The sequence below is a fragment of the Pistacia vera genome, unplaced genomic scaffold, assembly GCF_008641045.1.
Source record: "Pistacia vera cultivar Batoury unplaced genomic scaffold, PisVer_v2 Contig135, whole genome shotgun sequence".
NCBI lineage: Eukaryota > Viridiplantae > Streptophyta > Magnoliopsida > Sapindales > Anacardiaceae > Pistacia > Pistacia vera.
In genome coordinates, this window is record NW_022195412.1 from 495250 (window position 1) to 517239 (window position 21990).

The 21990-nt window shown below is 35.3% G+C and overlaps 2 protein-coding genes and 1 pseudogene across 2 annotated transcripts; 2 read left to right on the top strand and 1 right to left on the bottom strand.

Moving 5' to 3' along the window:
* The first annotated feature begins 10604 nt into the window (after positions 1-10604).
* On the top strand, positions 10605-12843 carry LOC116122536 (annotated as a pseudogene).
* Positions 12844-13710: 867 nt separating this feature from the next.
* Positions 13711-16140, top strand: LOC116122490 (protein EARLY FLOWERING 4-like). Its single transcript, XM_031408328.1, has 2 exons — positions 13711-14183; positions 15875-16140. Exons 1-2 carry the CDS (start codon positions 13811-13813, stop codon positions 15898-15900), a joined length of 399 nt encoding a protein of 132 aa, XP_031264188.1. The 5' UTR covers positions 13711-13810; the 3' UTR covers positions 15901-16140.
* A 1185-nt stretch (positions 16141-17325) lies between these two features.
* On the bottom strand, positions 17326-20019 carry LOC116122561 (peptidyl-prolyl cis-trans isomerase CYP20-1-like). The gene is made up of 8 exons (XM_031408393.1): positions 19765-20019; positions 19606-19668; positions 19394-19472; positions 19108-19155; positions 18986-19009; positions 18154-18336; positions 17937-18012; positions 17326-17648 (listed from the first exon to the last, which is right to left on the bottom strand). Exons 1-8 carry the CDS (start codon positions 19840-19842, stop codon positions 17510-17512), a joined length of 690 nt encoding a protein of 229 aa, XP_031264253.1. The 5' UTR covers positions 19843-20019; the 3' UTR covers positions 17326-17509.
* Between the last annotated feature and the right edge of the window lie 1971 nt (positions 20020-21990).

Below are 21990 nucleotides of genomic sequence, written 5' to 3' on the forward strand. Positions count from 1 at the left end.
CCTGAAGGAAATGGTCCAGGAAATCCCCAAGCACACCAGCACCTCAAAATATTTGGTTGCACTGCCTTTGTTCACTCTAAGCTAGGAAAGTTAGATCCAAGAGCTAAAAGGTGCATTTTCTTAGGATATCCTCAAGGTGTCAAAGGGTACAAAGTCTGGATAATCTCTGAAAATAAAACATAATAAGCAGAGATGTTCTTTCAATGAGCTAGTATCGTAAAGACTAACATGCAGGAACCAAAAGAAAATGCAACAGCATCTACTCAGGTTGAGGTGGAGCTGACTGAATTCAAACACCCTTACGAGAAGATGACCTTGAAAACGAAGGGAATGAAGAGGATACATCAGCAGACGTGAGTGACATCCAACAAACAGAAGAAGCAGTGGAGCTGTAGCCGAAAGCAGTGACATTCTGAACTATCAGCTGGCCAGAGATCGAGTAAAAGGGAGGGATCAGACCTCCGATATGCTCAAACCATAGCCCCCCCAAATACCTTTGGCCATGCAGAGCTAACAGCTTACGCTTTGAACGTGGCTGACTCCCTGGATATTGAAGGCCAAGAAATTTTTCGAAGCCAGAAAAAGCAAGGATTGGCTACACTGGAAAGCAGCCATGGTTGAGGAAATGAACTCCCTCACAATAAATGAAACTTTGACCCTTGTGGAAAAGGAAGAGAATCAGAAAGTCATCGGCTGCAAATGGATTTTCAAGCGAAAACCAGAAATTCCAGGGGGGGAGAAAGCCAGATTTAAAGCTAGAGTTGTGGCAAAGGTTACCCCAAGTTGAAGGAGTCGATTACCATGATGTGTTCTCACCGGTTGTTAACACACCCCTCAATAAGAATCATCCTTGCCACTCACTGCCATAAGGGACCGGAACTTGAACAACTTGACGTAAAACTGCCTTCTTACATGGGAATCTGAGGAGAAAATTCTCATGGCTCAACCCGAAGGCTTCATCAAGAAAGGGGAAGAAAACAAAGTGTGTCTGTTGAAGAGGTCACATCTATGGTCTGAAGCAGTCTCCCCGCCAATGGTACAAAAGATTTGATGAATTCATGCTCAAGCAAAGGTTCAAACGAAGCACCACGACTGCTGCGTTTACTTCCAAAAGTTAGAGGACAACAGCTACATCACTCCTCTTGTATGTAGACGATATGCTCATTGCCTGCCATGATAAAACAGATCCAAGTGTTGAAAGAGAAGCTCAAATCTGAGTTCGAAATGAAGGATCTGGGAGAGCAAACAGGATCCTTGGGATTGATATCATAGGGACAGACCAAAGAGGTCCTAACTCTATCTCAAAAGGACTACATTAGAAAGGTAATTCAGGCCTTTGATATGGTAGAAGCCAAGCCTGTTACAACCCCTATGGGTGCACATTTAAGCTTCTGCCCTGTGAGTTTGCTGCATCGGAAGAAGATATGGATATGAGAGATATTCCTTATCAAAGTGCTGTGGGGAGCCTCATGTATGCAATGGTTTGTACTAGAGCTGATATTGCATATGGAGTCAGCTTGGTGAGTCGATTCATGAGCAAACCAGAGAAGGCTCACTGGGAAGCTACTAAATGGATACTAAGGTATCTAAAGGGTACCATTGACGTTGGTTGAAGTCACTGGTCAAACTACTCCAAGGTTGAAGTAGAAGATATTGTGACTCAGACTATGCAGGTGACTTAACCAAAAGAAGATCCCTAACGCTATGCATCACGATTGGGAAATCTGGTGAGCTGAAATCTTCTCTTCAGCGCGTGGTTGCTCTCTCTACCACAAAGCTGAGTATATAGCCATAACAGAAGCAGTGAAGGAAGCTCTCTGGTTGAAAATAATCAATGAACTGGGCGTGCAACAGGAATGTATTCAAGTTCACTGCGATTCTCAAGTGCCATTCACCTGACCAAAACAGCATGTATCACGAAAGGACCAAACACATAGACTCAAGCTGCACTTTATCAGGGACATAATTGACAAAGGACTGGTAGAAATGAAAAGATTTCTACGTTAACAAACCCAGCTGACATACTGACGAAAGGAGTTCCAACCAGCAAGCTTCACACAGCTTTGGAAATCCTTGGAGTTCAGAAAACTTAGTAGTTTTTGGAAGGGCATGCAGGGTACCCACTTCGTTCACCGTGGATAATAAGAGTCAAGGTGGAGATTGTTGGTTAATGCCTCTCTTCTGTAGAAGATGAGACGGTTATTCAGCTGCATGGCTAGCGTTTGTTACGTTAGTTATTTTCTAACTAACCACGCTAAGCTCACATGGCTGTGATAACCGTCAAACCTTCTCTTAGGATCATGTATAAGAAGGTGGACTGTACTTCTGGATATAACGAAAACAGAGTGAGAAAGACGTGAGAGTTAAGCTTTCAAATTGTAATTCTCAGATTAGTGTTTGTATCTGACTTCAATATAGTGGACGAACTAGGGCCTTACAAAGCCCTGCTTTGGAGTAGGATTCTTGAGTTAAAATCCGAACCAAGTAACACCGTGTGTATTTCTTTTCTTGTTGTTCTCCTCCCGGTCTCTGTTTTTGCTGTGTTCTTCTTGATAATCTTGATCGTGTTTGAACTCTCTTGGAGGATTTCTGGTTTATATCCTCAACAGTTATCTTACGAACAACAACAATGACTTATCAATAAATTTCTTAATGGTTCATTTGTGAGAAGTCTTTTTGTGGATTTGAGAGTTTCGTTCGTGGATTGGAGTCGCTACACTAGAGCGTATCCAGTGCGCTGCAACAATTGGTATCAAAACCTTCATTCGGTAACCTTCCTATCCTAAACACATCCCATACATCTAACTCATACACATACATTAAACAGCCTCCATCAACTTAGAATGTGTTGTGTCTAACAAGTGAGTATGTTAAAAAACATTTCGGGAAAGAGGATAAATAAGAAATCAAAGTTAGTAGAACTATATCACTTTCTTTTCATCAAACCCTCAAGTCGGGTACCCTTGTCTTGACCTCCTTCAACTCATTTCGATTGAGTCAAAATGACAGTTGCTTTTAGGTTTTGTTTTTGTTTAATCAACAGTTCATCTTGGGTATATGGCAGACTCGTGAAATTTAAAAGATGTGATTGAATTCATTCAAGGTTTTCTAAAGATGAGGAAAAGTTTTTAAATTTTTGCCACAGAAAAGGTTTAAGTAGGGATGTTCAAAAGCGGTTAACTGAACCGGTTAACCGTTTTTTTGAACCGAACCGGTTTTTCGGTTCGGAAAAATTCTCGAACCGAAACCAAACCGGTTTTCCTTTTTTTTATAAAACTTATTTTTTTATTTTTTAAAATTAAATTGTAAATATAAATAATATATATCTAAATAAAAATTAAACATTTATACATATCTATTGACTACTACTAACAATACATTAAAAATATTATAATTTTTTATTTAATATATAATATATTATTTTTTTTATTTTTTATTTAATATATAATATTTTTATTTTTATTTAATATATATATAACTGGTTTAAAAAACTAGTTTCGGTTAACTGCTTTTTATTTTTTCTCGAACCGGTAACCGAACCAAAAATTTGGTTTTTAAAATTTTTCAAACCGTAACCAAACCGTTTTCGGTTAACCGGTCTTTTGGTTCGGTTTTCGCATTTTTTTGAACACCCCTAAGTTTAAGTATTACATGAGTGGTGTTATTTAAGCCTTACCAATTTTCTTTATAAGCCCCAATAATAATTTTTTTTAATATATATGTTTTAAGAGTATTTATTCTTTTAACACCTATATATTAAAAACCTTAATTAAACGGCAACTTTCTATATATATTTTCAGTGGAAGATATTGACTTCTGCAACTTTCTATGATTCATTGTGGAAATTTGTTTGTCTGGGTCATTGTCACCATCCATTGGCAACCTTAACTTCCTACAGAAGTTCGATGTCTCAAACAATAGTCTCCAAGGCAAAATCCCTCCTGAAGTTGGTCATCTGTTCAGGTTAAAAGATTTACAGTTGACCAATAACTCCTTGGTGGGAGAAATTCCGGCCAACTTGTCCCATTGCTCAAGGCTTACATTCTTATTTCTCGGAGGAAACAATCTTGTAGGGAAATTTCCACTGAAGTTTGTCTCCTTGAGGAATGTCAAAAAGTTATATGAATTTGATAACAGTTTGGCAAGAGACATCCCACATTTTATTGGGAATCTTACCTCCCTGGAAGGTTTAGTTTCAGCTAGCAACACTTTTGGAGGAAACATTCCACATTCATTGGGTCGACTGGAAAATTTAACAACTCTTGCACTTGGGGGAAACAACCTATCTCGCACGGATCCTCCTGTATACAATCTTTCCTTTCTTTTTATTTTTTTATTTTTTATTTTTTTTATTTTTTTCATTTTTTTGTCCTTCAACCAACTCCATGGAAGTCTTCCACCAAATTTAGGTCTTGCACTTCCTCGTCTCAAATTTTATCAAATCTCCGACAACTTATTTAGTGGATCTATTTCAGTATCTTTATCTAATGCTTCAGAACATATTCAATTCACTAGAAGAAAAAGTATTTTTTGCAATCAAATTTTTTTGTAACTAGGCAAAAATAGTTGTAAATACCCTACATTTAGTAACTGGATTTCAATTGGTCGACTAAAGTGGAATAAGATTCTGGGACTCATTTATTTTTGCTTTTGGCATATAAAATTAATATTTTATAACTAATTTGATTTGTTGTAAAAAATATCACATGAGCAACTAATTTATTTGGTTGTCAATTCTTGCGCGGTAAATTTTCTCGACATTACAACATAATTGGAAACTACAACAAGAGATTTTGCAATTAAAATTATAGTTACAAAAAATAATTATTTGCCACTATTGAATTGTTGCTAAATTAGATTCAAATATTTATTAATTAATTTGTAACTATTTTTATTTTACAAAATGATACAATACTAAAATATCCAAGCTTATGATAATAATTACATAAGGTCCAAGGTGTCAACTAATTAATTTGTGCATATTACAAATAGTTGCAAAAACTTATGTATAACAATTAAAATGTATTAAGTCACTAAAAATTGACATTTTTTTTACCTCCATTTTTCCGGTAAAATGAAAAAAAAATAATATTTTAGTTTATGACTAAAATTATTGTTGCCTAACCAATTAGTTGATTGCAAATTATTTTCTTTTGGCAACTATATAGGGTAAATTCTCCCAATAAATTTGGGCGCCCAACGTTCCCGCTTGAAATAAATTGGAATTTTGAGTATGATATTTTCGCAACCAAATTTGTAGTTGTTAATGAGATCCATATCAAATAAGGAAAATGATAAAGTCACCGAAGATTATGCACCGAATGACATGACAAAATCCTGACCGTTTATTGATATTAACTGATAATAAATAAATGGTCAAGATTTTACCACGTAATTCGGTGCACAGATTCGGTGCATAACCTTCGGTGGCTGTAACATTACTAATCAAATAAATAAAGTGAACGGCAAGTTCCCACCCAAGGTTTGGCCTAGCGACAGTTTCCACCTGAAAAGTTTTAGAATGACAATTTCACACCCATCCATCCATTTCTCCGTTGTTTTGACCCGCAGAAGGATAGAATAGTAATTTCAAAAAACAATTAAAGGATAATCATGCCAATTTATCTCCTATATATACACTTAAAAAACAAAATCCTTAATTTTTTTCTCCTTCCCTTTCTTCTTCCTCTCTTTCCTTCATTCTTTTTCTTTTTCTTCTCTTCTTCTATTTCCTCTATCAATCACACCAGGCCGCTCTCCCTCTTTTTCTCTTTTCCCTTTCCTTTTCTTCTTTTCTTACCTTTCCTCTCTCTCTGGCGGTGGCTGTTGCTGGCCAAATCTAGCAGGCACCTGAGGCCCTTGCGTTGGACAAAGGCGCGGCGCAAAAGCCATATGCCGGCTTGATTTTTCCTGCCGAGAAGCTTCATTTGTTGGCCAAACTAAGTCAAAGCCTAGTTGACCGAGAGAAGACTTGATTGTTTGATTGCTTTTTTGATACGATTTTTCTTGATTGATGATTGTTGTGTTCCGGTGATTGTGTTGAGAAGGAATTAAAGTTTGGTGGTGTGTTTGGGTCTGGTTTTGCTCACGCGAAGAGGTGTATTAATGCTAGTCAATGAGGGTGTTATGAGTATTGTTGTTTGGGGGATTATTGTGGAGCACTTTGTGATTTGGCTTGCTTGTAGAATAGGCACTGTACATTTGTTTCTGTGTTGCTTTTTTTGCAAAGTTATTATGTACAAGTTTTTCCTTGTCCTGGCAGTAGTGTATTTGAAGGTGCAGTTGGTCTTTTTTAATTTGAGGAGGCAATGGGATAGCTGGATGAGTGTGTTGGTAGTAGCTTCAGTTTACGGCATTTGGCATCTTAATAGTGGCAGGGGAGCTTTGTCTTGTAATGGCGGTTATGGCTGGCCTTTTTATTTTATTCATGTGTTGTGAGCCTTGCGTGTTTTGAGCCCTGTTTTTTCCAGCAAAGCGATCACATATTTTTTACTTGGTTGATGCAATCGGGTTTTGGAATCATACTCGACTTTATTTTGGGCTGTTCTTTGCCTCCTCTCGATGGGTTATGGTTGTTCCTGTCCAGCCAAGGCAGCAGCTGGTTTGCTCCATGGTTGCTGCATCCTGGCAGCGTGTACAGACTACAGTGTGGTGCTGCTGGTTCGAAGAATGTACAGGCTAATTCAGCCGTTGGAATCTGGTTTTTTGAGATTGTTTCTAAAGGCCTTTATGCTGTTTGTGTAGACTTGTTGGTTTGGACTTACATTATACTTAGCATCTTACAAGTCTTGTGGTTTTTGCTGATCCAAGTAGTCTGCTGATTTATTAGTCTTTTGCTGGGTGCCCTGCCCTGGGTTCCTTGTGTGTAGCTTGTTCCTTGGTCATGTCCAAGGATGTTGATGCTTAAGGTTCTCTCCCTTTTTCTGTAATTCTTTATTATTTTTATAATTAGGCGTCAGAATCGCACGGGGCCGGCAGCAAAGTGCTGGTTACGGAGGTTATGGAAGAGGAGGGGACAGTGGCCTGCAGCAGTTTATCAAAATTTGTAACAGAAAAAAACTGAATTTACCATTCTATCCTTCAGAAGTTGAAATTAAGGGAAAAATTGGATGGATGGGTGGGAAACTGTCGTTTTGAAACTTTTGGGTGTGAAACGTATTAGGCCAAACCTTGGGTGGGAACGGGTTGTTCACTCAATAAATATATGCCCTATGTTTTTGGAAACAATTACTAAAAGCCCATCCAATACAAAACCGAACTTAAAACCAAATCCTTGTCCCTTGAATGCCCCAATTTCCCTATTCTTACCCGAGTCCTCTTCTTCTCCACACACTCCTCTGGATCCAATTTCCCTCTTCACTTTATCATCTCCTTGATTCTACTTTTGGCCGCCTACATTACCCCATTGAAGGTAACTTATTTTTATTTTTATGATTCTACTTGTTTGTTTAATTGTTATGAGTTTTGTCAAATGTAGCTAGTTTTCTCATTCATACTGTATCCATTTTTTTGTTTGCATTTTGAGAAAATTGTGGTGTTTGTTCTTGCAAATTGTGGTTTTTACCAGCTCATCAAAGAGCACGTTAGTTGAAGTAATGCCACTAATTAAGGTCTCTTTTAAGAGCTGCAAGGTTGGTTTTGGTGAAGGTAACCTAGAGACTATAGCTATAGCCAGGCAACGGGTTTTGATATCAAGAACGCGACTAAAGTCAATATGGGTTATGAACTAGAGAGCTAAGTCAGGGATTTTGTGAAGACTTAAAAGAGTTGTTGTGATAAGAGCGGAAGTGAGTTTCGGCGCAAGGTGTTTGATGGAATGCCACTGAGAAGAGTGGATGTAGTTAACGAGTTGTTCATGGGTTATATCAACTGGGTTTTTTGTCAGAGAGTTTGTGGAGAGAATCTGAGGTTGTTGGGTGGGGTTTGATCGTCGGGTTGAAGAGAGAACCTTATAGGAGGGAGATTGGACTGTAGAAATTATAGTTTTGACGTTATGGTGTTTGAGTAATGGACAGACCTTCTGGAGTTTCATGTTAAGAAAGAAAGAATGCTTTCTGTGAATGGGGGCCGCGCGCGAGAGAGAGAGAGAGAGAGAGAGAGAGGTTTAAGGCTTTAAGCTTAAAGAAAGTTAGATTTTGACTTATGATTATCTGTAAATATCAGTAACAAAAAATCAATTAATTGATAAATTAGTTTTTTTTATAAATTAAGAAGGAAATTAGAGCTATATATAATAGGTGATAATGATAATTTGAAAATTAATCCTTGGGACAAGAGAAGCCGTGGAATGTAATTGTGATAAATGTTATTTTTTGTTTCTTTATGGTGTCAGTTTTATAAATGGGTACACATATAGCAGCATCAACTGTTGCATATCCATACAAATTTTGTGTGTATTTATCTATACACCCTAAAAGAATTAGCATTTGATTTTAACTTGTAGTACATGACTTTTGTCCTTTTTTTGTGTAAACTCTGGTTTTTTTAAGGACAATGCTTCAAGTTTTCGAGGTTTAGTTTTGCTTACCATCATATAATGATTACTTCTTATTTCGCAGATTGGCTGCCACAATCAACCCCCGCGTTTTGGATACTCGTTCGAGACGTTTCAATATACTCTGTTTGCCTTTCTTTGGTATGATGGTTTCCCCATCAAATTAATGCTCCCTTACATATCTTGATGTAGTCATACACCATACCTTCATTCTTTGCCTTTTCTTTGCCTAAATAAAACTGTACCCAATTGGTTGATTGTTTGGTATGTATAATTAAAAAGTTCATTGAATATAATATAATAACAAGAATACCTTATAACATTAATCTTTGTATTGCATTAATTTGATCCATCTCCACTCATGAAAAATAATGACTTTTTTATTTACATTCACTTTTTCTGGTTTTGACACATTCCATTCATTTTATGAAATATGATTTTTCCTTGATTTTAGTATGATTTCGTTGGTCTATCCAATTCTTACATTATCTCCTTAATTAGGGTTAAATAAATTGAAATATCACAACACATTTAAATTGAAGGGAATTTTATTAAGCATTTATTAACACAATAATGACTGTCGTTGTGTCTTTTTGTATATAAATACAAAATAACAGTTGCATAAAATACTCCAATATATACAGCCTTATTCACTCGCAATGTCATATAGTTATTGCACTGATGAAGGATGTGGAATTGACTAGAAACTGTGAAGAGGAGTGTCGATTTGATTTGACTAATATATAATATACCTCTAAATGGGTTCATCTTAGACAATTTCATGATAAACCTTCGTAAAAAGATCAAAAGAAGACATGGACCTCCACTTTAACACGTTTTTACCCATAACAAGAACATATATAATCAGTGTATTGCATTAGTTTGAAAATGTTTTGTATTGCATTATTCTTTCTATCAACTTCTATAATTAGATTTCTTTAAATTTTTACATAAAATTTTCAATCCTAAGGTAACATGGTTCAGGAACTTGATTTTTTCCTTGCATATTCTAGCAGATTGATTGGTGTCCCTCGACAATAAAAAACAAAAAATGCTAATTGAATTTCTGTTTTGTATGTTCTTTGTGATACAACATGCATAGTGATACTGAATTTGTGATACAATTGTTTCACCACACTCGTTGGAGCGCCGAGAAAGGGGGGTAATGAAAAAGCAGAGAGCTATATTAGTTCCTCAATTCAATGCTTATTTGTGTAGTAAACAATGTTTTATGTAAACAAAATTTATATATGTGGTAAGAATATAATCATAGCATTGGTTGGGCTGCATGCTGGATCAATATTCTTAAGAAGTCCAAGGATTGAGGTAGACAATCAGAGAGGTGACAGAGAATGAGGAAATAAAGAATGAGTAATAACATTAAACCCCTTATTCTCTATTATTTATAAAAGCCCTAAAATTTCTAAAATTTTATAACACCAAAACCGATTAATACCATTAAACCCCCCTTATTCTTTATTATTTATAAGAAGGCCTCAAAGTTTCCTAAAATTTTATAACACCAGAACTTATAGTGCACCGCACGCATGATTTAAATCTCAATTTTCAGAATTTTAATTTTCCCTCCCTTTAGCTCATATCTTCCCTTTCCATCCTCTAGAGAGCCAAACACACCACAAGCAAGATCTGTGAGAGCAATTGAGGTTTTTTTTTTTTTTTTTTTTTTTTAATTTCAAATTATATCTTTAATTGAATTTCTCAGTTTGTTGTCAACTTTTACTTTTCTGAATGTCATTTTCTATCTCTATCTGCTCTGGCTATTAATTTTGCTCACTCAAGGGTTTCAGTCTTTTAGAATTTGTTTAAGTTTGATTTCTGTTTGTGCTGGCTAATAGTGGGTTTCAGGTTGAAATTGAATCTAATCTCGATTAGTACTAAGCTACCCATTCTTGATCTGTGTTTGATGTTTCACTCGATGTGTTTATATTCTCGTGATTGCAAAATCTGATTTGTGTATTTTGAAGGAATTTACATGAACAGTTCAGTTCCCCTTCATTTGTAATAACTTTTGTAAGTTTTGATCTCCACTGTTATTATCTCATAAATTGAGAAAGAAAAATCGAGAGAAACTGAATAAAGAAAATGAACGATGGGGCTTCGAGAAATGCAAACTATTATGCACCTTGATGATATTGTTAAGAGGAAGATTTAATATCTTGGTCTTCATACCCTCAATAGTTTTTAACTCACTTTGGAATTGCTTAATGAATTTTCCTTTCTTTTGCTCGATTTCAGCTTGTCCCTGTTGTGTTCCATAAGTCAGCTAATGGAGTAAAGTTGATCCCAGTGCTGAAAAAGACTTTGTAAGTTAACTGGGTTTGGTGGAAATTGATGTTCAATGACTGTATCATAATATTCTATTTTTGGTGTTGTTCTCAGGTGGAAGAAGGAGCAAGGTGAGCTGCCATTTTGGCTTGCTCAGAGTTATATTTGAGGCAAGCTGTATCAATAAATGTTCCGGCATGTTTCAACCAAAAGTAAATCATATGGTTTCTAGTTTTATTCTTATTTCTGACTAAAGATAGTTAATACTAAGAAATCCATTAAAAACAGAGTTGCAAGAAGAATTTTTATATGTTTTGTTTATGTGTGAATAATGTAGAATGGGTTGAACTTTTTGGCAAGAAATGGCCTTTGGTTGTCAAAAGCAATGGATTTTGTATTGTAATATGTTATATCATGATTTTTTCTATGTATTATTTTTTGGTTTTGCGTTCACATGTGGGTTACGTGTTCCAGTCCAACTAGGTCAAACTTTTTGTCAAAGTCTTCTAGGGTTTGTTGTTCTTATTGTATTTCTTTGATCCCTCCCTCTTTGCTTTTTTGAGTGACCAAGCCCCCTCTGGAATTAGGTAGTTTTAACCAATTCCAATGATTGCAATTTCTTGCAAAGTTGTTCTATGTTCAAATGATGCATGAAGAATGACATGTTTATTTATTGATGAGAATCGAAGTGTGAATTTTTATTTACTTTTCTAGTCTTCTTTGTCTCAATTGAATACCAGAACAAGGCGGGAAATCCGGGCTGATGCTGCAAATGTGGATCTGAGATCTCGGTGTCCATATTCTATATTTGGCTGTAAGATAGCACCATTGTGAGTTTCTGCTACTCCTAGCTTCTTTACATGCTTACAGTTTTTCCTGTCCTTCTATTATTTTACTTTATAATGCGCTCTCCCATTTCTTGTCCCTTGTATGTAAATTGCTATCATCATATTTGTTGTTCTCATAATGTCATTATATGGCACTTTGTCATTTGGAAAAGAAAGCAATGCCCTAAGATTTGATGTTATTACAAATTTTCCATATTATGTTTCACTGCTATTTAGAACAAGTTGATCTGTTTATTTATTGCATAGATGATTTGAAGTTTGAACCAGTCTCTAGTTTTTCCTAGTTTCTGCATCTTATTGAAACTGTGAAGCATATTGAAGGTGTAGAGCTAAACTTCATTTTCATGTCTTGGGATGGAATAAAGGATGTGGTCAGTTCTTGTCTCAGAAGATCAATATGTATGTTAGAGATAGGATTTATCAGAAGTAATGTTGAAAATGGTAGAGTGAAAAGAGAAATGAACAGGATCACCTGTTCGTTTTTTTATTATCCTAAATGTTGGAAGCTTGATCAATGTGTCAGCCTAGTAGTGGGTTGGTGGTAAAGCTTCTTCATTACATCTAATTCGGAAGAGCACACTAACACTAAAGTTATGTGGGATGGATGTAACTGTAATTAATTAACACTAAGCAATTCATTATCAGTTTTAGTTGCAAGCTTTTGCTTTGAACTGTGAAGTTGGCTAATCATTTTCAAGTTGCCAACATGAAATTCACTGAGTTTTTATTACTTACTCTTGTTTTTTGTTTTCATGGAAAGGGTGGGTGATCGAACAATTGGAAAGATGCTCTTGTCTACATTTCGATGGGTATAGGATATCTTAACCAAGGCACACACTGTAGCTATGCATGGCTTCCAATCTTGACGGTTTTAAACAAGAAGAAACTAACTGTGAGATTATTTTTGCTCATTTAACCACATATCTGCCATTTCATGTCACATCTATATTAGCAATGATGTCAAAATGCTTTTGCCTGTGCAGTGTATGAAGCCGCACAACACTCCATGGCAACCTTTAAAAAGTGGCGGATAGGTGGCCCCAGATTTCAGAGGGCCTCAGTTCTTGGAGGAAGAGGAAACCATTGAGTAGGTGCTTTTCCTAACCTAATTATAATTGTTCACACCATGTGAGTCTACTCTGTAAGTGTTAAGTATGATGCCAGAAGGTTTCATACCTGCGATGTAACAAGTAGTAGTACTTGAGATAGATTTTAAGAATTATATGGTTTGTTTGACCTTCCCATTGATAATATTAGTTTTATGTTGCAGAAAGTAATAAAGAAAGAAGGAAGCTCACTGCTGTTTCTGATGGTTTAGTAATTTGTCAAGGCGGTATTTGTCTACGTGGCTTCGAAAGACAATTTTTTATTTGGAAATTAATTTTCAATTTTTTTTTTTATGTAAATTAAAATGATACTTCAGTGGTGTATTGTCTCCACGTCATTGGACCTAATAATTCCAGTAGGTGATGGCAGAATTGATTTGTTGCACGTGATGATAGGGGCTTAAACAGTTTTATGTTATTGTTTAGTTTATGAGATTAGATATTTTGGTTGGAAGATATTTTTTTTCATCCTTACGCTGATCATCTGATTCCGACTTGCGCTTTTTAATCTCCGTGGAAATATCGCCCACGACCTTTTGCCCTTTCTCTTTTCTTAGTGCTAAAGTTCCTCTTAAGATATTCCATTTTCGCGTAAGATATTTTTTGTATCACCATTCCCACTCGCATTTATAGCGTGTATTCTTAAAATGCTCACTTTCTTGTACTTTTTATTTATTTTCTTTCTTCATATTCTTATTTAAAGTAAATACTAATTTTCTTGTAAAGATTGATAAACTTTTTTGTTTAATTTATTACAGAAACTAACCTCTTTCAAACTACTTAAAACATTTATATATTATATGTATGCTTATTATTATAAATTAAAACATGAAATTATTTTTTTGAACCAGTAAAGTATGGAAATATTTTTTTTTTCATTTAATGTTATTGGTTTGTACCACACGCACGACTTAATCACGTAATCTGGGCATCTGGCATCATTGATTATGTTGACTGATTCGCCCCTATCCATTCAGAAACTCCCCCCTTGGCTCTGCAGAATCAACAAATAACAATAAGAACATAGAACCATCATATGTCTTGAAACAAATTAAAACTCGTCACGTGCACTGCGCATGACCTCCCGCGGCTCCGCCTCCTCCGCCGTCGTATCTACCATGGAAACTACCACCTCCAACACCTTCTCTAAGAAGCGAAACCACCACCACACCAACACCACCACCACCCAAGAAGAGGGTCATGACTCTGAAGTTTGGTCAACGTTCAACCACAGTTTTAAGCAAGTTCAGTCTGTTTTGGACCGTAACAGAGTGCTGATCCAACAAGTCAACGACAATCACCAGTCAAAGGTTCCCGACAACATGGCCAAAAACGTAGCTTTGATTCAAGAACTCAATGGAAACATTTCGAAAGTTGTTTCGCTTTACTCTGATTTGTCATCTAATTTTTCAACTACTTTTCAGTATCAACGTAACAAGAACAGTGATGGTGAGAGAGACTCCGGAGAGGACTGAGAAATTTGAGCTGAGTTTCATTGTTTTTAAGTATTGTCTCTGTTTTTGATATTTGAAAATGGTAATAAAATTGGGTGATGGGTATGATCGTGATCGAATAACTGTCAAATGTGACACTTAATGTGGTGTTGGTTTTGTTTTGTTTGTTGTTGTGTTATAAGGAGGGTGACTTGCAGGAAGGCTTATTGTATTCTCTTGAACTCAGTTCATAGTGAGGTATTTATGTTCGAATTTTGTTAACTTATTGTCTTATTTTATGTTTGATTGTTCTTGCATGATTGAATGTTAGAATTTGTGGTTTGTCAATTGGTTGTCTTGTAACTCGGATAGTCATTCATACAATCACAGAATTCAGAGAGTATCTTTAAAACAGTATTATATCATTTGGATTGGAGAAATCCCTCTATGTAATATCAGAAGTGATAAATCTTTGCAAATTAAGCTGTTTATCTAGCAGCACATGAAAGGTTTCTTGGTGTCAGCTAAGTCAGAAATGGAGATGAGAATGAAGGTGATTTGTTTATTGGTGAGGATTTTTGTTTAGTATCATTCAGAATTACAATGGCTAACCCAAATAGGTTGATTCATTGTGTAGATAATATAATTCAATCTAATAGAATAATTGGAGTCCAGAAATTTTGAACTTGCAGTCACTTTTATTGCTAGCGAAATTCTTCGACAACTTCTTTGAGATTTCTTTTTATTGATTGAACATTATACTAAAAAAAAACTCTGGTTTGATTGTTTTCTGTTGAAAGTGGTGATTCACTTCGGTATTCAGGTCAGAGCTAGCCTGAAGTTCAGAAATTGGCTCCTTTAAGAAGTATTTTCAGTAGTTTCACTGATAGTTCTTTTCTTTCTTCTGCTTTATTAATTCCTATTGGGGATGTATTCTATACAATACCAGTTGAGATAGTCCTATGTAATATCTTCTCTTTTCAGATTCAGGATTTCTTATTTCATGTCGAAATCAAATGCTCTGATAATTCCCAGATTGATGGTTAAAAACTAAACTTATATTAACTAACCCTCTGTTTCCTGATGACATCGCCCTATGCCTAAACAACTAGCAAGAAGTCTAGCAACAAAGAGTATTAAGAATTTTTTATCTTGATTAGAAGAAATATTAACCGAGTGAGATTTGCTTACAGCTTTAATTTCATGAAAAAAAAATTTGATGGATAAGCTTTATATGGTTGATTTTAAGCAGAATCTGGTAATTGTTGTATCATTCATTTTGTCTGGTGTAAAGACATCAGTCCCAACCCCTTTGCTATTCGTATGGAATAGATGCTGGAATTATCCTGAATTTCAAATTCCATCATTTTATGTTGAAGTCTATGATCAGAACCGAATGTTTGGGGTTTCTGCAATGATTTGCCAGCATCATGTCAATGAAAATAACAAATTACTAACTTATTCAGATATGAAACAAGCTCAAATCTGCTTAAAGAGCTTTTGCTTTAATGAACTACGATATAGAAACTATTTTAAGCCAAGATGGTATGGAAATTTTACTTGGTCATTACGTGAAAGTTGTATTCACATTGAAACAGAGCAAAATTACTGTCAATCACCATTTTCACATTACAAGCGATAAGGAGGGCTGTCACAAAGGCATTTCACCNACTACTTTTCAGTATCAACGTAACAAGAACAGTGATGGTGAGAGAGACTCCGGAGAGGACTGAGAAATTTGAGCTGAGTTTCATTGTTTTTAAGTATTGTCTCTGTTTTTGATATTTGAAAATGGTAATAAAATTGGGTGATGGGTATGATCGTGATCGAATAACTGTCAAGTGTGACACTTAATGTGGTGTTTGTTTTGTTTTGTTTGTTGTTGTGTTATAAGGAGGGTGACTTGCAGGAAGGCTTATTGTATTCTCTTGAACTCAGTTCATAGTGAGGTATTTATGTTCGAATTTTGTTAACTTATTGTCTTGTTTTATGTTTGATTGTTCTTGCATGATTGAATGTTAGAATTTCTGGTTTGTCAATTGGTTGTCTTGTAACTCGGATAGTCAATCATACAATCACAGAATTCAGAGAGTATCTTTAAAACAGTATTACATCATTTGGACTGGAGAAATCCCTCTATGTAATATCAGAAGTGATAAATCTTTGCAAATTAAGCTGTTTATCTAGCAGCACATGAAAGGTTTCTTGGTGTCAGCTAAGTCAGAAATGGAGATGAGAATGAAGGTGATTTGTTTATTGGTGAGGATTTTTGTTTAGTATCATTCAGAATTACAATGGCTAACCCAAATAGGTTGATTCATTGTGTAGATAATATAATTCAATCTAATAGAATAATTGGAGTCCAGAAATTTTGAACTTGCAGTCACTTTTATTGCTAGCGAAATTCTTCGACAACTTCTTTGAGATTTCTTTTTATTGATTGAACATTATACTAAAAAAAAACTCTGGTTTGATTGTTTTCTGTTGAAAGTGGTGATTCACTTCGGTATTCAGGTCAGAGCTAGCCTGAAGTTCAGAAATTGGCTCCTTTAAGAAGTATTTTCAGTAGTTTCACTGATAGTTCTTTTCTTTCTTCTGCTTTATTAATTCCTATTGGGGATGTATTCTATACAATACCAGTTGAGATAGTCCTATGTAATATCTTCTCTTTTCAGATTCAGGATTTCTTATTTCATGTCGAAATCAAATGCTCTGATAATTCCCAGATTGATGGTTAAAAACTAAACTTATATTAACTAACCCTCTGTTTCCTGATGACATCGCCCTATGCCTAAACAACTAGCAAGAAGTCTAGCAACAAAGAGTATTAAGAATTTTTTATCTTGAATAGAAGAAATATTAACCGAGTGAGATTTGCTTACAGCTTTAATTTCATGAAAAAAAAATTTGATGGATAAGCTTTATATGGTTGATTTTAAGCAGAATTTGGTAATTTTTGCATCATTCATTTTGTCTGGTGTAAAGACATCAGTCCCAACCCCTTTGCTATTCGTATGGAATAGATGCCGGAATTATCCTGAATTTCAAATTCCATCATTTTATGTTGAAGTCTATGATCAGAACCGAATGTTTGGGGTTTCTGCAATGATTTGCCAGCATCATGTCAATGAAAATAACAAATTACTAACTTATTCAGATATGAAACAAGCTCAAATCTGCTTAAAGAGCTTTTGCTTTAATGAACTACGATATAGAAACTATTTTAAGCCAAGATGGTATGGAAATTTTACTTGGTCATTACGTGAAAGTTGTATTCACATTGAAACAGAGCAAAATTACTGTCAATCACCATTTTCACATTACAAGCGATAAGGAGGGCTGTCACAAAGGCATTTCACCACTATCTAATATAACAACTTTGCTTATAGGCTCCCCACTCTGTCTTCCTTCAGTTTCAATCTTGCGGACAACATCCATCCCAGAAAGCACCTTGCCAAAGACAACGTGGTGGCCATCCAACCTGTGAAGAAAAGAAAAAGCATAGATGTGAGTTTGAGAAATTCCAGAGAAATGTAGGCAAAACCAGTCAATTCACATTATGGTCGATCCTGCTGCTACACTGTGGATTCCCAAAAGTCTAGTGCTCATTAATACTTCACCACCATGCTTAAGTAATGTAGTTGATAAAATCGATAACTTCATATGACTGATATTGGCACTTCCCAACTTGAGTGAAATATCTTTACCAACAATACCCTATCTTTATAGACATGCAGGAAAAGCTCGAAACAACAGCAGAAAAAATTACCAGCCAGTTATGACAGTTGTAATGAAGAACTGCGATGCATTGGTGTCTGGTCCAGCATTTGCCATTGACAGCAGCCCTGTTCTCAAGGAGGAAAAAAAAAAAATGGAAAGGGTGGAAGGAGATTCTTATCACATTCTTTGAAGCCTTTCAGCTTTGCAGCTACTACAAAACGGAAGCACAGAGGAAAAAAACTATTTACTTAAAGAGTGCAACTTACCTGGTCCAGTGTGTTTCAGCTTAAAATTTTCATCAGCAAACTTATCCCCATAGATTGACTCTCCACCCCGCCCATCACCATGGGTAAAATCACCACCCTGGATCATGAAGTTGGGAATAATCCTGTGGAATGTACTTCCTTTGTAATGGAGAGGTTTCCCACTCTTTCCAATCCCTTTTTCCCCTGCAGTGCGTAGGTTCAAAATCAGAATATGAAAGTTCTAAGCCTACTAGATGACTTGGTCTTGTATCATCAAGGATTTTTCTCAGCTTTATGGAATCCCAAATATTGCATTTTTCCTCATCATGATCATGAGTCGGCAAAAACAAAGTGAACTGATATAACAAACCATAATATAACGAGCATCTCAATCACATTTCTTATTCTTATACAAAGTATACACATCACATGTAAACAAACATATAACAAATATTAGCTTCAAAAGTTCAAATGGCATTTCTCTCCTAACTAACAACATAGCTGTTGAGCCTTCAACATTAGGCAGTTAGACTTCAGAACTCCGCTCGATATCATTCAAGTAAGTCATACTCAAACAAGAGAGAGATTCTTCTACCTCAGAATCTCTAAGGCATTGCTGCCCCATGATTCATTTAATCCCTGCCTTAGAGAAGAGGATGGTTCATTGCAAGGAAATTCTTAAGTATAGCAGTTACTTCTCATTAAGCAAAGAAATTATGATGCTCATTCAACATCTTTTGGTAAATATCCCAATATATGTACCATATGATTGGAAAGACAGTAATAAGATCAGTACATGCATAATTCAAAATTATTCACAAATATTAGCGAAACGCAAAAGTTAGTTGGCTACCCGTGCAAAGTGCGCGAAAGTTTTCTGCACAATACAAATCTATAATTAGTAACTCAACACTTTCGAGAACAATAAATTTCAATGTAACACGTAATGCAACATTCCCGAAGTGAAGATCATACCTGTGGTATTAGGAACAGTCTTTCCAAAGAGGCCCATGACTATGCGACCTGGAATCAAGAAATCAAGAACACGATACATTTTCATCAAGCAACACTTTGGTAAGTACACTGAAGAATTCAAAATAAGTATTTTATCGTTGATACTTAGCACAACAGAAACTAAAAGCAGCAATGTTTATTCTCTCGATTAAAAAGCAGAAATATCAATAGTGTTTTGCAGTCCAGTGATCTAGAAGTTAAACTATCACAATTCAAAGCAAATGCAACTGTAATCAGCAAAACATACCAATGGGTTTTCCACCAACCTCAATGTCAAAGTAAACTTTGTGGGTCACCTCATCCAGTTCCTCCTCTACATTCTCTTCCTAAATAAAATAAAAATAAAAATATAAAAAACCCACACACGGAGAGAATAAGATCAAATGCATATATTAATTAACACACCAACAAATACCCATAAACTATGACTCCCAGATCAGCACCAAAATAAAAACCCACCTGAGTGAGCTTAGTACTAGCGATTTTCTGCTCCGATGAAACCCCAACATCGCTTAAACGATTCTAAACGAAAAAAACAAGCACAATAATTAATCAAAACAGTTTCATTGAAAAAAAAAAAATCAAAACTTTTTGTTAATTACCCAGAAAGGGAAGTACCTGAATGAAAGCAAGGGTAGCAAAAAGAACAAGAATCCACAAAAGAGTGACGGAGACCAATCTTGTCTTGGTGGCCATCTCTCTGCTGCTGTTTGGAAAAATGAAACCGCTGCTTCGTCTGGAATTAAAATGTGAAGATCTATCTGGGTTTGGAAGATCACGATTTCCGGTCGTTAAGGTTTAGGTGCGTTAATGTTCAAGTGGAGTTCAGTCCACGGAGAGTACGTGGTCTATCTATTTATGTTGTGCCATTGTAGCGACGAATAAACTAATAACGGCCGAAATGGTTGAAAAACGGTATTAGTGATTTAATCCCAAAAACTAATTTTTATTAAGGAAGTTTATTAAATGTTAAAAATTTGGGAAATTTTACTTAACAACCAAAAAGGATTTATCTTAGGGTTTATATGGTTTTTAGGGGTGTTCAAAAGAATCGATTGGAACCAAAACCGACGGGTATTCGAGGTTTGGTTCTAGTTCCTACCCAGAACCGGTCGTCAACGGGTAGGTTTCGGTTCCAAATTTTTTGAACTGTTGCTATATGGTTTCGGTTTCGGTTCCTATAGTTAGAAACCGGAACCAGAACCGGGAACCGAGACTAATATAAAATAAAATTAAAGAGTATGAGGGTTAATAAAAAATTTTGTAGAAAAAGTAACGTGAATACATTTATATTTATATTTCGTAGCATTTAAAGTAAGTTAGTAAGTTGGTTTGACTTTTGAGAATCTACCTTTACAAAGTAATGGAGTTTGTAATTTTGAATTTATAATTTGTAATTTTATTTTTGTTAACAAGTGCCAGGTGGGGGGGCTATTGTAAGTTTTTAAGAGTTTTTTTTTTACCATCTTAAAAACTTTTGAGGGGTCATTGTAATTTTATAGGGTACCCAAAACCAGAACTGGAACCATTGTTATAGAACCGGAACCATTGTTATAGGTTTCGGTTCTGGGTACCTAGGAATCGGAACTGTCGGTTTTGGTTTCGATTCCAAATTTCAAGGAATCGTCGGTTCTGATTCCTTCAAAAAATGCAAGGTACTCGGAACCGAACACCCCTATCGATTTTTATCAAATTCTATTCGATAGAATTCTATTCAATAATTTGTTATGGGTTAGAATTCTATTTTATCTAATTTGTTAGGGGTTAGAATTCTATTCAATAGAAACCGTTAGATTCAAATACAAAACCCCGATAAACCCTAACCAATAGGGTTGAATACAAAAGTGAAGGCGGCTCTATCAAATAGAGTTTGTATTGCTTCAATATTTTATCTAATATTGTTCGATTATCGGTTAATTTCCAAGTAAGGGCAATTTGGTCTAATAAGACTATTTCTGATAAACTTTTACAAAAGATTATTTCTCGATTCACACCAAAAAGGGTTACTTAAAATTTCATGAACGTATTTTCTATTTAAATTATAGTTTTAGTATGACTAATTTGCACGCACGCCAACTAATCATGGGGTCCATTGAGCCCCTACAAGTCCAATGGGCTAGGTATCTCAACTAATCTTATGATATATTGAACACTCTACTAGCCCAATGAGTCAAGTACCTTAACTAATCTTAGGGTCTAATCTAGCCTTAACTAATCTTGGGATCTATTAAACATCCTACAAGCTCAATTGACCAAATACCGCAACTAATCCAAGAGTCCATTGAACACCTACAAGCCCAATAGACTTGGTAAGTGACAAATGTGATAGGTGACCACTTTGTGTGACTCGAACACAAAACCTCTAGATAACTCAAAGTCTTACCATTCGCCCACAAGCAAAGTGATTCTAAATTTCTTTTTAGAGAAATATCATTATAATTTATGGTATAATAAAGACACATCAAAAGAAGTAGTCATGCAAAAAATTTCATTTTAAGTGAGGTTGAATTGGTTGACACTTCCACTTCATGAACAATGATATACCAACTCTCATTAATTAATTAAAAAAATATTTCACTGAACTTGAGATTAGTTTATTTAATTAATCTACAAGATTTGATTTTAAGAGGAAAATTAATGAGCCTTTTTTGTAGATGAATGACAAAGACCTCTAACATTTAATTTCAAGACAAAAATATTGAATGCTCTATTTTATTTTCTCTGTGAATCTCAAACCACCTCAAGTAATTAAATTATTTTCTGTCAATTTAATATTTCATACTCTTAGGATTTGACTTTAAGATAGAAAAATGCTATATCTATAACTTATTCTCACAAACTTCC